This window comes from Dryas octopetala, chromosome 8 (genome assembly GCF_963921425.1).
Source record: "Dryas octopetala chromosome 8, drDryOcto1.1, whole genome shotgun sequence".
In the NCBI taxonomy this organism is placed as follows: domain Eukaryota; kingdom Viridiplantae; phylum Streptophyta; class Magnoliopsida; order Rosales; family Rosaceae; genus Dryas; species Dryas octopetala.
Window position 1 is genome coordinate 21,202,257 of NC_141373.1, and position 16,747 is coordinate 21,219,003.

Consider the following 16,747-nt stretch of genomic DNA (forward strand, 5'->3'; position numbering starts at 1 on the left):
CTAAAGAACCTAGCCATTGAAGGCCAATTCCCCCCCCCCCCCCCCCCCCCCTTAATTTAATTTGCCAGACTTTCAACCTGCCTAGTAAGTGATTTTTATTTATTATATATAATAGGGGAGAGTATGATTAGAAAACTGAACCATTTTTTTATTCTTGCACAAACCAAACATGGAATGGAAAATAAAAAGGTGTTTCCTAATTTGCTTTCCCAACATTACTTAACACATGAATGAAAGTCTCCCCTGGAAAATGCATAGACAATGATTTTCTAAAAAATCAAATCCGTGAACCAAACGGGCCGTTAGCTCTTCAACATCTTGACTGATGTACAAGTTGTACAACCCAAGTCCACAACCAAAAGAAAATTTCATGAAAAAATTTGTCTTCAAAATGCATGCAAACTCGTACAAACAGGAGGATTGGTATAATAATGCATGCACTCAAGAAACAATCACCAAAATTCCTCATCACTGACAAGAAAAGTTTATCCAGCATGGCAAACAACAATCATCATATACTCAGAGGAGTTCGGCAATAATGTACCACAAAATGAACTAGTATCACAGTTTCTTTTTCCTGGTAGCAACTCACTGATACAATAAAAGAAATCAAAAGATGGGGCTAATGTGCCTTTGGTATCTCTGGAGGATTTTATTTTTTGTTTTGTTATTTGTTTTAGATTGTCATGCCTAAAAGCTAGTGGATTCACTAAAACAGAATCCTTTATCTGCTACAAGGAACAACAACGATCATATAAACGACCATGATGCATGCTGAAGCTAGTATACAGGGCACAAGCTACCTTCATCAGTGCTTCAGTGCAATTAATTACCTTCATCAGCGCTTCACTGCAAGTAATTACTATGAAACATCATCTGTCAATCCGTAAGATGGTGCATTACTTGGTTCCGTATCATCCTTCTTTTTACACACATATATAAAGTGAGAATCTGGATCTTCCAAAACAAAGTCAGGTGGCAGTAAACCCTTGTCGGTGATAGGAATGGGTTGCAAATATGACTTTATTGTCGTGCTACTACCTTCAGGCCTTTGGAATCCTGGTCTGGCTGCGAAAAGACGGTCAAAAGGATAGAAAAACAAGATGAGGAACCTCCATTTTCAACTGTAACCACAATTAATGAACTAACAAAAAAGAAAATGTCTACAGAACAGGACCAAGCAAATCCATAGTATCACTATTTCCATTGACTGTCCAAGATAAATCCCAGGAGAGGGTAGAAAAATAAATGTAATCTACAGCAGACAAAAAATCCTCAACTTCAAAGGACTCTTGTGTGAGTCCACATAATGCTATGAATATGCAAAAATTATTTGATGCATTGACTAACAAATAAAACGGAAAATAAAAAATAAAAAATAAAAATTACTGTTAGGTCATGGACATATCATCTAAAGTCTTAAACTTCCCTGACAACAATTTTAGAAGTTTTCATTGGGCTCTCATTAGTTTCCTTGAAATAAGTTTTCCCTAAGGTCTCCTGTACTTTAGCCAAATCCTATTCACTCTCACACTTATAAAAATTTTCTCCACTCACACTATGTTTGCAATAGGAATCAAATAAGACATTATTATTCGAAAGATGTGTGATAATTGAAAGATTCCAATTCAAGTTAAAAAATATAGCATTTTTTTATAGTTTTTTTTTTTTTTTCTTTTTCTTGTCATTCTGTTGTATTTTGACAGAATAGTCTGACTCGAACCTTGTTTCCGATTTTCGTCAGCAAACAAAATCTAATGTCATTGTTTCTCAACTAATTTGATTGTTGGAACGTTTTGCAATATCCTTAGCTCAATGAAAAGTCAAATTTGAAGCAATTTTATCGCTTAATTCAGGACTTGCAATTTTACAAAATTGATAAAACAGAAACTATTTAACATACGTAACCTGTACATGCCTTCTGCAGCCAAAAAGTAGCCATCAATTCTCTGTTTAAGCATTGAAATAATGGAATCTCCCAAAACCCATCTCCTCATCCATTTCACTAAAAGTTCATCTTCTCTTACAACTCTAACCCAACAAATGCATGAGTAGAAACCCCAATCCCAAACATGTTAGCTCCAATACTTGACCTGAGCTCCTGAAAAGACCAGGAATTTGGATGCCACCGGCGCACCACAAGCGCAAATAAGTGGAACTAACACAGTGAGCGAGGTAGAATTCAGGGTTTTTGAAGCTTATTTCAAGGCCAAAGTGGCGTTAAGACTTTATAAGGGACAGGAGTTAGGGATGGAAAACAATGGATTTTGGGGCTGTTCTAGGAGTAGGGCTGTGAATATGGCCTGTAAACAGCACCCAAGAGCAGGAAAGTGGTTGGTTTGTGGTTTTAAGAGTTATTTATTGGGGGTCATTAGGGCTTCTGTGATAGCAAGGCTTTCATTAAAGCTTGATGGCAGCTTAAAATTGGGTTAATATGCAGAATATTAAGTAAGAGGTAAAAGAGAAGAAGCAAAGAAGACAACCTAGGCATTGGACCTAGGATTAAAATTGCACCATCCAATATTGAAGAGGTATTACTGCTGCAAATTATTCACAAGTGTGTCCTTCGTTGATTTGAAAGGAATACAACCATATATGCATAGACTCCTAGGGCCCATTTGGATAGAAAGAGATATCAAATCTAAGGATTTTAGTTAATATTATATAGTGACATCGCTTGATTGGATTATTAAAAACAGATCTGTATAAGGAAAAGAAGAAAGCATAGGTTTCAAATAACAACTGGATCCACTTATTTCAAATTCAAGAATATTACTTTGTACAAGCAATTTCAAATCCATTTAGAATATCAATTACATCTAGTGTTTTCACGGTTTTTTTAACAAATCTATCCCATATAACTTCTTCTAAATCATGCCATCCAAATGGAATCCTAGCATCCTACTAACCCTAAATTCCTAATCCTATATGAACATGATTCCTAAATAGGAAACTGTTAAAATTAAATTAAAACCCTAGAGGACCAAAATATAAAGCCCAAGTACATGATAACACTTAGGGACCCTGATTTCTAAACTTAAGAAAACATGACTAGAACTATATCAATCACTTCCAAAAGGCCAGAAACATAAAACGAGAATTAATAGTAACTAAATTAAGCTATGGATGAAAGGAATCAGGTGTAATGAAACAGCATCAAAATGGCTCAAGGAGATCTCTGTGTAGCGGGGGTACCAAGGTGGTATGAGGATGAAGAGAACTAAGCAATGGTGTGTTGGTTGGGCTAACAAAGTGTGATTTACAATTAATAAACCCTAAACCCAAAATTAATAAAGAGAGAATAAAAGATTTACAAAACCAAGAAGTTTGATTTTGGAATGTGTGGGTCATTGTATAGTCAGAAAAACCTTGAATAAACATCTGGCGTATGCATAGAAATGGGATGAGAAGTTTGATTGGGGATTTTAAGTGTTGTTATCATTTGGTCATTGCCTTGGATTTTAATTTTAATTGTGCTGAACAGAAACTTTTGGTACTTTGAATGGAGCTTATGTTCCACCAAAATAGAAAACATAGAAGGGCAACCAGAGCATATAAAGGAAAGTCAATAGGGACTACGGTGGCAGTGACTTACTGAATTGCCCTTTCTCTGCTACAAAAACCTTAGGCAACAATATTCAGACAAGTAAAGGGTTCACTCAGACAATAACATGTATGATGGTGCAGGACAACACAAGGTGGGTGTTGGCCTAGGGTTATGGTGGGCTTAAGATGATAGAATTTTTAAGGAACATAATGTTTTAGAGAACGAAGAAGGTTTAGGTTGCGGTAAGTTTAGAGAAATAAGAGAGATAGAGAAGAATGTAGAAGGGAAGGAGAGGAGATACCAAGGCACCAAGCCTTCAACAACACTTAATTTTCATTCATTCAAAACCTGAATTGGTTTACAGCAAGTAGCCTTATTTATAGGCTTCAAATACATCCACCCAAAGACTCTTAAAAATACCAAAATACTCCTTAAATACTAAAAGACTCAAATAAAGACTCTTAATAAAACTTGACATTAACTCTAAAGTGACTCTTGATTTATTTATATATGAATTTTAACGCCAGACTCTTAAACTACCATGGACACTTCTCTTTGGACCAAAAAGGCTTTAGTTTTAGAGTTGGGGCAATGAACTCAGTCTTGGGCTTCCAAAGAGGATACTTCTTTTGTTAACCATGCTGTCTGTAGCTACTGCATGAATCTAAAGATTACCCAACTTACACCTGTCCTACTTTTGTTCTGCTCCAATTTCTGGAAGCAAGGACTATCACATGTTATGTTAAAGTCTTTAACACCACTTGGGAAGAAGGTAGGCATGAATTAGATTTGGCCAACCCCTGAGGGAGGCTAATAACATAAAGGCCAATTTCTGTCATTTTGCTAGATTATAGATATGCCAATATTGGTAAACAACATAGCGGTCTGCTGTTAAATAACTGGTCGTAGGTTTGAATCCTACTTGGGGAGATTTGATTCATTCCGAGTTAAAAAATTTGAAATGAAAGGGTTCACTTTGACCGTTAAGAGTAGGTAACCCATTCCCTATGTCTTTGTTTCTATCGCATTCTATCTCATCGTATCACATTCTATTCTGCGATATTTGAGAATCCCCATCAATAGTAATGCAAGCTTTCCCATATTACCAAATGGAGTGTAATGAAAAGAAAAAATTACATCATTATATAGATGGGTTTTTTCACATAGAAAATACAAATTTTCTTAAAAAAAAAATATATATTAATTACAAAATTGACAAACAACATATACTCAAAGAAACAAGCAACACTTGTCCACATACCTGTTAGAACCAATCATCCATCATGAGGATGACAGTATCAACGGACATCTATAAGGGGAATAAACAGAGATTAGGTATTGGTAGAACTATATGATGAAGTGCTTAAATGTTATTAGTCTCAGCTACCTACAGAATTCTTCTAACAGCAACAAGATCGTTATATGGTAGGTAAGCCAAGCCTACTATATGTTGCATATTTTTTTTAAGTGTATGTGTCTGTGTGCATCAACCCTCACCCCCACTCCCAGAAAGAAAATGAACATAGGTCAAACTGAATAAAGCAACACAATCAAACTTGAATATTCACTATCATACAAGCACAAGAGTTAAACTGAGCATTACCTGTACGTGAGAGTAGAATCAAAAATAGAAATTTGAATTATTACATTTACTACTATTAACGTCAAACCCAGTTAACTGAACTTACTGAACTCTACAAAAACTTAACTGCATCCAGATCCAATCAAAATATGAACATTTAGAATGAAAGAAACACGAGAAATGCAATATAACTAAATTCACTAACATTATTAAAAAAGACTAAATATGAATGTGGAAGCAAAATCACTTCTAGAAAAGTAATTGAATGGAGAAAAATTAAAGTTATTTGAACAGGTAGAAAAAAGTGGAACTAAAATGAAAGGGACAAAAACTTACGTATGATATACAAAAAAATTTTCCAATTGTACACTGGCCGGATCAAATGAGACATCCTTACTGTAGGATCACCATAGGTTATCTGCTATAGGGCAGTATAAGAACAGATCATGTATTTTGAATTTTCAATATAAGAAAGAAGAATGCAAAATATAAAGTCTCATTTAAAGGTGTACAGTTACCAACATATAGATCCCTCCAGGTTTAAGAAGCCTACAAGGGAAACAACAACCATGGTTAATGAAGTAATTTAAAAAAAAATATGACAACCTAAACCCCATAATATAACAACTTGCAACTAAATAATTGAGTCTTATGTGTACAACCTACTGACTTCCCCTAGCATTTGAGCAGCACTAATTGGAGCATCGTTCCCACACTAGAAAAATAAGCAGAAATGAGAGAATTAGAGTGTGCCGAGTAACGCCCAGGCAGAGTCATAAGAACATTCGAACATGCATCATACCATCAATGAATCAAGAGTTCCTATATCGAGGTTTGACAGACCACAGATGCAAAAAGTGGTGACCGCAACAAAGTATTATGAAGACATAAAACACAAAATTAGTATACAATATTGAGTATTCTAAAATGAGAATAACAAAAAAATAGATTCATACCTTTATCAATGACACCGTCGAACGATTCATCTGGGAAAAAGCTCATATCCCTAACATCCATTTGCACGTCTATTTAAGATTCATAAAGGAAGCATGCCAAGGTCTCCAACAGTTACCAGAAAAAATACAATATAAAATTGTACTATAGAGTTAATGAAGCAAATTTTGAATAGGATACATTTGAGCTGAGGGATATGCTGATATTTTCTTTTCATCATGTCAATAGCCACTGTTGAAATGTCAATGTTCATTACGTCTTCATATCCATCCTTAACCATGTCCTCAGACATAACTACAAGAGAAAAAAAATTTCCACGAGAATCTTAGTGAACAAGTAGATAGAAAATATCTTGATCCAAAAAATGACAGATGTTAGGAGCCTTCCTGATTAGACAATGCATAAAGGTGACATGAACAATTTTTCTCCTACTGATGGCAAGGACAATGCCATGTTTAGGGAAGACAAAGCAACCTAATCATTGCATCAGGTACATTATGACTTTAAGCACCAAATGTTTAATTAATTGGAGAGTAAATGGTTACCATAGAGTACCTTTTAAATTGCATTCTCGGACCTACAAAGAATGCATCCACCATAGTGATTCATATATCTAAATATGTATCTGTGTTTTTTTTTGTTTTTTTTTTGTATGACATGCATAATAAAGCCACACAGAAAATTTAAAACAATTAAGCTTAAACTCGAGAGATGTGCAAGGGACATATCACTCATCTTTTTAAGGCTAACATTCAGAAAATTACAAGTCAATTCTTTAACGGAAGACTTAGAATCTAAGCAATTCAATATTGCAATTTAGAAGTGCTTTTGATTTTGATAACAGTATATGCTTGGTGCTTATTCTTTTCCACTTAATTTTTTGAAAGTTGATCACTGTTTTAGATTATTAAAACATTCATGTTGATTTAGTGCAGAAAATGGGGGGCAAAAATTGATCTCAACAACACATAGGCCAAGAAGGCGAAAAAAAAAAGTCAGCAATATAAGTAATATTATTTTTAAGTTTTAACACATTTTCATATTTGCAAATCCCATATATGAAATAAAAAAAAAAACTAAAATATGAAATTACAAGTTTATTTTCCTACATATACAATCTCCCCAACCAAATGTAGCCTAAGCCAATATTTCTAATATGGGAATAATGATCCTTTTCGGATAATATGGAAAAAAGAGCACGGATCAACATAAACTTATTCATCAATAGAAAAATTACTTTTGTCTTTTGGGGTCACTCACTTTAAAATTAAACATTGAAAAAACTTCCACACTCACGCAGTGAAAAGAAATTAAAGAACCTATGGATAAAGGAAACAAAAAGACAACTAACAGTCCATTTGATAACATTTTTGTGATGGAGTCAGAACAATGAACATATAAAAATAGTTGTTAAACTAAAACTAAAAACAATTTCAAATTTTTTTTTGGGTGTGGTTTAAGTCTATCTATTCTTTGTCGTCTCTTCCCATTCTCTCCTCTCCTCTCCTCTCTTTTTCTTTTTCTTTTTTTTTTTTTTTTTTTTTTTTGTAAAAATCTAATCAACAGAGAACCACAATTCCCTCACCACCACCACCCCCGCCCCCCCCAACCCAAATATTTTCCACTTTCGAATGTGCATCTTTTCTGATCGTAAAGGAGCAAAAATTAAACTTAACGTTGTTCAAAATCCTGAGAACTCAAACTCTCAACTACTCATTCTCTATTGTATAAATTATCATGAATGATACATTTTCTTGGTAAGTCTGACAATAAAAAATATACAAATCAAAACGATATTCAGTTCCTTTACTTCTGTACACTTCTTCATCAACCAAACCAGAAGAAAAATGTCGCAGAGATAGAAATCCTTAATTTGGGGAATTCAAAATGAAGCCAAAATTCCCAGAAAGGACAGGGGTCAAATTACAGTTGAACAAGTTTCAATTCAACTACTAACCCGAAGATACCCTAAAATCCTATTACTTTGATTTTTCCCACAACTTATCAATACTTCAAACCCAGGTGAAATGATCAAAAATGGAATTTCAGTTCTTCTCTCTCATCATCCAATATCCGAAGATAAAATAACAAATGAAATAATGAATCATACCCATTAATTTAGGAAACCCCAAAAGGGCCATGACCGAAAACCCCAGCATCCCAAACCAAATTTTAAATTTTTTTTTTTTTTCTGTTCTTCTTTCCTCAGAATTTCTCTCCAACCAAACAGAGCATAGAGCAGAGACTGCTCTAGAACAGGGGAATATAAATACAAAACGGCGAAAAGGGCAGGGAGAAAATATAAAAAAGAGGGGAAATTTACCGGCATTGCCACAGCCGACCATGAGAACAGGAGAGGAGGTGGGTATGTAGTTGCGGACAAAAGGGCGGAGAGCAGAGTAGCGCTGGTACCAGTCGAACGACCGTCCTTCTTGGACGTAGCGGGCGTCCCAGTAGAGCGCGTCGCCGTAGTTGTAGGTGTTGCAGCTGGACACGTCCCTGTACATCTCTTCTGCTGATTGCTGATTGCGCTGTTGTTGGTGGCGCTGTTGGTGATTTGGGTTCGGTTGGTGAAAGAGAGAGTGAGAGAGACACAAAGGGGGAAGAATGAGGGTTTGAGAGAGTTCAGTTTCGTCGGTCCTTAGGGAAAAATTATTAAGTATAACCGATATAGCAACTCGTGAATCTTGCACGCGTCAAGTGACTTTCATGTCTCGAGCGTTTCACTAGTTTGTAGCGTCTTGGAGGTGTTAAGCATCTCGAGTGACTCGTGTTTCTCAAGTGTGTTGCGCATCTAAAGCGTGTCACGCGTCTCGCATATCTGGAGCGACTTTGTATCTGAAGCAGGGCTACGATTAGGTTTTTGATCAGGGCTATGTTTAGGGTTACGATTTGGGTTTCAATAATTGTTACGATTAGAGTTCTGATTAGGGTTTTGATGAAGGTTAGAATTAAGGTTACGACTAGAGTTTGGATTAGGGTTACGTTCAGGGATTCGATTAGACTTCCCATTACGGTTTCGATCAAGGAACTAATTAGGGTTTCGATTATGCTTTTGATTAGGGTTACAATTAAGGAAGTAATTAGGGCTTCGATCAGGGCTATGTTAAGGGTTATGATTAGGGTTTTGATAAGGGTTCTTATTAGGGTTTGAATTAGGGTTACGATTAGGGTTTGATTATGGGTTTGATCAGTGTTTCGGGTTTAGGGTTTATGGTTACGATTAGGGTTTAGGGTTTATGGTTACGATTATGGTTTTAATTAGGGTTACGTTTGGGGTTTAGATCAGGGTTACGTCTAGGGTTACGATTAGGGTTTCAGTTAGGGTTTCGATTTGGGCTACGTTTAGGGTTTGTAATATGGTTTAGATTAGGGTTTCCATGAAGGTTATGTTTATGATTATGATTAGGATTTTGATTAGGGCTTCGATTGGACTTCTCATTACGGTTTCGATCAAGGTTACGATTAGTGTTCCAATGAAGGTTATGATTAGCGTTCCGATTAGTGTTTCGATGAAGGATACATTTAAGGTTAGAATTAGGGTTTAGAATAGAGTCACAATTAGGGTTTCAATTAGGATTACGATTAGGGTTTCGATCATGGTTACATTTAAGGTTTGGATAGCACATCCTAATATGAACCCTAGGTTTTGAAAATAGAGTAAAAAGGGATGTACGTTTTGGAGAAGAGAACGATGTTCTTTTTTTGTTTATTTCTTTCATGAAACAGTGCCTAAGTTTGTCACTGGAAAGATAACCAGACACCGCATAACAAGATCTCCCCTCCAGTGGAGTACGGCGATGAACAAGAGCACGAAGGTTGAAAGTGGGGATGGCAGAGGGACGAAGAATCACCAATCGGCTTTATGATCATGGTTAGAATTTATGTTACGATTGGGGTTTGGATTAGGCTTTAGATCAGGATTTCGTTGAGGGTTAAGATTAGTGTTCCAATTAGGTTTTTGATTAGGGTTACAATAAGGGTTTCAATTAAGGTTATGTTGAGGGTTTGTAAGGGTTTTGATTAGGGTTTCTATTAGGTTTACCTTGAGGGTTATGATAAGTGTTTGGATTAGGGTTTCCAATAGGGTTATATTTAGGGTTAAGATTAGGATTTCCATTAGAGTTATATTTAGGGTTACGATTAGGGTTTCCACAAGGGTTATATTTAGGGTTACAATTAGGGTTTCAATCAGGTTTACGTTGAGGTTATGGTTAGGGTTTTGATCGGGGTTGCATTTAGAGTTAAGTTGTAGGTTTCGATGAAGGTTACGATTAAGTTTTGATCAAGGTAACGATTAGCGTTTTAATTGGGATTACGATTAGGGTTTGGAATAGTGTTATGTTTAGGGTTCTAATTAGGGTTTCGATAAGGGTTATGATTAAGGTTTGGATTAGTGCTGCATTTAGGGTTCTAATTATTATTTCGATCAAGGTTACAATTAGGGTTTCAAAAGCCTAATTGTAACTGTAAATGTAACCCAGATCGAAACCCTAATTGAAACCCTAACCAAAACGCAGATGGAAACCCTAATTGAAACAATGATTGAAACCCTAACTAAAACCATGATTGAAACCCCAATTAAAACCCTGAGTGAAAGCTCAATTGAAACCCTGATTGGAACCCCAATTGAAACCCTAATTGAAACCCTGAGTGAAACCCCAATTGAAACCCTGATTGAAACCCCAATTGAAACCCTGATTGAAACCTCAATTGAAACCATGATTGAAACCCCAATTGAAACCCTTATTGGAACCCCAATTAAAACCCTATCGAAACCCTAATTGAAACCCTAATTGAAACCCTAAATGAAACCCTAATTGAAATCCCAATTGAAATCCCAATTGAAACCCTAATTCAAACCCCAATTGAAACCCTAATTGAAACCCTGATTGAAACCCCAATTGAAGCCCAGATTGAAACCCTAATTTAAACCTTAATGAAACCCTAATTGAAACCATGATTGAAAGCCTAATTGAAACCCTGAATGAAACCCTAATTGAAACCCTGAATGAAACCCTGATTGAAACCCCAATTGAAACTCTGATTGGAACCCCAATTGACACTCTGATTGAAACCCCAATTGAAACTCTGATTGGAACCCCAATTGACACCTTGATTGAAACCCCAATTGAAACCCTGATTGAAACCCCAATTGAAACCCTGATTGAAACCCCAATTGAAACCCCAATTGAAACCCTGATTGGAACCCCAATTGAAACCCTGATTGAAACCCCAATTGAAGCCCTAAACCCTGAAACCCCAATTGAAGCCTTGATTGAAACCCTAATTGGAACCCCAATTGAAACCTTGATTGAAACCCCAATTGAAACCCTTATTGGTACCCCAATTGAAACCCTAATGAAACCCTAATTGAAACCATGATTGAAAGCCTAATTGAAACCCTGAATGAAAGCCTAATTGAAACCCTGAATGAAAGCCTAATTGAAACCCTGAATGAAACCCTAATTGAAACCCTGAATGAAAGCCTAATTGAAACCCTGAATGAAAGCCTAATTGAAACCCTGAATGAAACCCTAATTGAAACCCCAATTGAAACCCAGAATGAAACCCTAATTGAAACCCTGATTGAAACCCCAATTGAAACCCTGATTGGAACCCCAATTGAAACCCTGATTGAAACCTCTATTGGAACCCCAATTGAAACCCTGAGTGAAACCCCAATTGAAACCCTGATTGAAACCCTAAACCCTTGAAACCCTGATTGAAACCTCTATTGGAACCCCAATTGAAACCTTGAGTGAAACCCCAATTGAAACCCTGATTGAAACCCTAATTGAAACCCCAATTGAAACCCTGATTGAAACCCCAATTGAAACCCTTATTGGAACCCCAATTGAAACCCTATCGAAACCCTAATTGAAACTCTATCTAAACCGTAATTGAAACCCTAATGAAACCCTAACCGAAACCGTAATTCAAACCATGATTGAAACCCTAAATGAAACCCCAATTGAAAGCCTAATTGAAACCCTAATTGAAACCCCAATTGAAACCCTAATTCAAACCTTGAATGAAACCGTAACCGAAACCATGATCGAAACCCTGATTGAAACCTTGTCGTAACCCAAATTGAAAACCCAATCGTAACCCTAAACCCTACTGTAAACGTTAGCAAGATGGATACCCTAATCACAAATGTAAACGTAACCTCGATCGAAACCGTAATTGTAACCCTGAATGAAAATGTAATCTCAACCTTGTTTTGAACCCTGAGTGTAACCGTAATCATAACTCGAAAGTTAACCATGATTGAAACCATAATTGTAACCCTGATAAAGGTTTGAATTACGGTTAAGATTAGAGTTTGCATTATGGTTTTGATTAGGATTACATTTATAGGGGTGTATTCAATTAGGGTTTTAATGGACTTTTGTAGAGTTTTTAAAAGTCATTGACTTTGGTAGAGTTGATAGGTTGTTAATGACTTTCATAAACTCCACATACATTTTGACAAAATTGTATTAGAGTTTCCCTGACTTTTGTCATAGATTTTGAAGGATTTTTATAGACTTGTAATAACTTTGATATAATTTTTTATTATTTATTTTAGGATTTCTCCTTTATGTTTTTTATTTTTTTGTCCTCCGTGAGTGAGTATAATGGGGATGAACTTGAAGACGGAGATGCATGTGTTATAAATTGTCCTAATATTGGAAACAATATAAAAAGTTAGGGCTAGAATTGTAGGGACGAAAATTATTTTGTTCCATAATTTATTGTAAGTGTTTTGAATTTTATTTTTTATGTTGTTAGACTGTCAAATATTGTGTTTTAAGGAGTTGTTAGAATTTGTGTAACTGAATTGACAGGTTGAGAACATTATATGATGTGGTGGTAACATTATTTGTCAAATTATGAATATATAATGTTGTGATTTTGTTGAGTACTTAAAGACTGTGAAGTGGTTGGTTTGAATATGTTGCTGTTACATTGCATTGTGGCAACGGTGTTGGTTCGAACCCAGGATGAAGAGTCAATTAAATATAAGAGGATATAGTAATTAGAAAAAAAAAATTAAGAGGTGGGTGAAAAAATAAGATTAGGGGGTTTAGCATCAGTCTTTAAAAAATAAATAAATAGCAGTTTTTTAATAACTTTTGAATATTTGAAATCGTTTGAAATCTGCAGGGGAACGCTGGAAAATTATTGACTTTGATATAACATAATTTACACAAGAAAGTCCATGAAAGTCTTTTAAAGTCTATGATTTAATAAAGTGAATGACTTTTTGAATACCATGTCACTTTTATAGACTCTGTAAAAGTCTTAATTGAATACGATAGAGTTTTTAAAAGTATTGATTGAATACCACCAGACCTTTTAATTTCAGCAAAGTCATTTAAAATCGTAATTGAATACACCCTCGTTAGAGTATCGATTAGGGTTTTTATTAAGGTTTTAATGAGTATTATGATTAGGGTTACTATTAGGGTTGTGATTAGTGTTTGGGTTAAAAAATGAAAAATTTTGAAAACAACCCAAAATTAAAGTTTAAAGAAATATGAGAAGCCTTTGTGGATGGAGCAATGATGTTCCTCTAAGAAGCCGAATGTTGTGGTGGAGGTGGGATTCTGGGTGGGTAGTTCCATTTTCACGTTGAATATTTAGTTTTTTTTTTATTAGTATTTTTTGTGCGACATGTTTGATGTCTTGTTGTCTTTCTTTGATGACAAACTTATGCATGATTGAGCAGTAAGATGGTTGACAAAAAAAAAAAAAAAAGGTACATTGATGGGCTTACAATGAAGAGAAGAATGTATAAATTGTCCACGGTTAATGATGTAGCAATGTATGATTATATGAATTGGAAGCATAATGATATGAAATAAAAATTTGGTTGCGTTTATAGGATGAATTGGAAGAGTAGCGGCGAAGATGATTTGTAAATTTGAATATGGTAAAAATGTTAGCTTACATTTGTTTTTTTGTTAAAATATGTTTGGGTAGATGGGGTAATGGGAGAAAGAGAAAGAGAGAAACATAGTAAGAATAGTAAGAGAGAGAAAGATGAGGGTTTGAGAGTTTTTTGTTAAGTATTTAGTTTTTGATGTTTTTTTAAAAAGAGTTTAGGTAGTAACAGAATTATTATTTATTTTTGAAAAAAATATTAGAAGGAGAAAATAGAAATTTAGGAGAAGAAGTATATAATTTAAGAAGAAAGTGGATGTGAGGTGTGAAATTGTAAAAAAATTTTTGGGTGTTAAATGCGAATAATATATTATGAGAAAAAGAAAGAGTAAAATATATATAAAAAAAAAGAATAGAAAAATAGTTATAGACTTATAGTTAAAAAACAGTTAAATAAAATATTTTGAGAAAAAGAAATAGTAAAATACAGAAAACATATTGTTGGGAAAAAAAAAACAGTAAAATAGAATATTGTTTGAAATAAATAGAGTAAATTAAAATATTTAGTGTATGAAATAGAAAAAAAAATATTTTTTGAAAAGGAAAGTGTAGATATAAAAAAAAAGCAAAAATAATATTTATAGTTAAAAAACAGTAAAACATAGAAAAGAAGTTTATAGAAAAAAGTGTGACAAATTATGTTGAAAAAAAAAAAACAGTAGAAATGACAACACCAAAATATATATACCTTGCAGGTACAGTAAGAAGAACCTAAGAACACAGCCATATTGGGCTGATGTAGTGGCCCTTAAAGAGAACATATCCCCTTTGTACAAGTCCAATTCTGAAAACCCAGCCCAATTTTTATTTTGGCCCGTTGAAGTTTCTGTTTCGTAGGCCCAATTTTATGTTTGGGCCATTTTTTCGGTTTTTTATACATTTATTTATATATTTTATTATTGTTTGTGTGTTGACTTTTACTGTTGAATGTTTGACTGTTGACTTTACTGTTCACTATTTGACTATTGACTTTACTGTTTAGTGTTTGACTGTTGACTTTTTTTCTGTTTTGTGTTGACTTTGACCTTTACTGTTCACTGTTTGACTTTTTACTGTTTACCAGTTGACTTTTACTGTTCACCAGTTGACTTTTACTGTTTAATGTTTGACTTTGACTTTACTGTTCACTGAGTTTAGGGTTTAGGGTTTAGGGTTTAGGGTATAGGGTTTAGGGTTTAGGGTTTAGGGTTTAGGGTTTAGGGTTTAGGGTTTAGGGTTTAGGGTTTAGGGTTTAGGGTTTAGGGTTTAGGGTATAGGGTTTAGGGTTTAGGGTTTAGGGTTTAGGGTTTAGGGTTTAGGGTTTAGGGTTTAGGGTTTAGGGTTTAGGGTTTAGGGTTTAGGGTTTAGGGTTTAGGGTTTAGGGTTTAGGGTTTAGGGTTTAGGGTTTAGGGTTTAGGGTTTAGGGTTTAGGGTTTAGGGTTTAGGGTTTAGGGTTTAGGGTAGGGTTTAGGGTTTAGGGTTTAGGGTTTAGGGTTTAGGGTTTAGGGTTTAGGGTTTAGGGTTTAGGGTTTAGGGTATAGGGTTTAGGGTTTAGGGTTTAGGGTTTAGGGTTTAGGGTTTAGGGTTTAGGGTTTAGGGTTTAGGGTTTAGGGTTTAGGGTTTAGGGTTTAGGGTTTAGGGTTTAGGGTTTAGGGTTTAGGGTTTAGGGTTTAGGGTTTAGGGTATAGGGTTTAGGGTATAGGGTTTAGGGTTTAGGGTTTAGGGTTTAGGGTTTAGGGTTTAGGGTTTAGGGTTTAGGGTTTAGGGTTTAGGGTTTAGGGTTTAGGGTTTAGGGTTTAGGGTTTAGGGTTTAGGGTTTAGGGTTTAGGGTTTAGGGTTTAGGGTTTAGGGTTTAGGGTTTAGGGTTTAGGGTTTAGGGTTTAGGGTTTAGGGTTTAGGGTTTAGGGTTTAGGGTTTAGGGTTTAGGGTTTAGGGTTTAGGGTTTAGGGTTTAGGGTTTAGGGTTTAGGGTTTAGGGTTTAGGGTTTAGGGTTTAGGGTTTAGGGTTTAGGGTTTAGGGTTTAGGGTTTAGGGTTTAGGGTTTAGGGTTTAGGGTTTAGGGTTTAGGGTTTAGGGTTTAGGGTTTAGGGTTTAGGGTTTAGGGTTTAGGGTTTAGGGTTTAGGGTTTAGGGTTTAGGGTTTAGGGTTTAGGGTTTAGGGTTTAGGGTTTAGGGTTTAGGGTTTAGGGTTTAGGGTTTAGGGTTTAGGGTTTAGGGTTTAGGGTTTAGGGTTTAGGGTTTAGGGTTTAGGGTTTAGGGTTTAGGGTTTAGGGTTTAGGGTTTAGGGTTTAGGGTTTAGGGTTTAGGGTTTAGGGTTTAGGGTTTAGGGTTTAGGGTTTAGGGTTTAGGGTTTAGGGTTTAGGGTTTAGGGTTTAGGGTTTAGGGTTTAGGGTTTAGGGTTTAGGGTTTAGGGTTTAGGGTTTAGGGTTTAGGGTTTAGGGTTTAGGGTTTAGGGTTTAGGGTTTAGGGTTTAGGGTTTAGGGTTTAGGGTTTAGGGTTTAGGGTTTAGGGTTTAGGGTTTAGGGTTTAGGGTTTAGGGTTTAGGGTTTAGGGTTTAGGGTTTAGGGTTTAGGGTTTAGGGTTTAGGGTTTAGGGTTTAGGGTTTAGGGTTTAGGGTTTAGGGTATAGGGTTTAGGGTTTAGGGTTTAGGGTTTAGGGTTTAGGGTTTAGGGTTTAGGGTTTAGGGTTTAGGGTTTAGGGTATAGGGTTTAGGGTTTAGGGTTTAGGGTTTAGGGTTTAGGGTTTAGGGTTTAGG

The 16,747-nt window shown here is 35.5% G+C and overlaps 1 protein-coding gene across 4 annotated transcripts; it reads right to left on the reverse strand.

The window, feature by feature from the left end:
* Positions 1-540: 540 nt before the first annotated feature.
* Positions 541-8,711, reverse strand: LOC147277963 (uncharacterized). 4 transcript variants are annotated; one of them, XM_086254295.1, is made up of 8 exons: positions 8,407-8,711; positions 6,264-6,377; positions 6,086-6,154; positions 5,932-5,951; positions 5,792-5,844; positions 5,648-5,678; positions 5,466-5,550; positions 541-1,068 (listed from the first exon to the last, which is right to left on the reverse strand). In XM_086254295.1, exons 1-8 carry the CDS (start codon positions 8,588-8,590, stop codon positions 863-865), a joined length of 762 nt encoding a protein of 253 aa, XP_086110421.1. In that variant the 5' UTR covers positions 8,591-8,711; the 3' UTR covers positions 541-862. The 4 variants fall into 4 exon arrangements, 2 of the variants coding, with proteins under 2 accessions (XP_086110421.1, XP_086110422.1); XM_086254296.1 differs by having other exon boundaries at positions 542-1,068; positions 5,466-5,547; XR_015123873.1 differs by having other exon boundaries at positions 1,011-1,068; positions 5,466-5,547; positions 5,652-5,678.
* Positions 8,712-16,747: the final 8,036 nt, after the last annotated feature.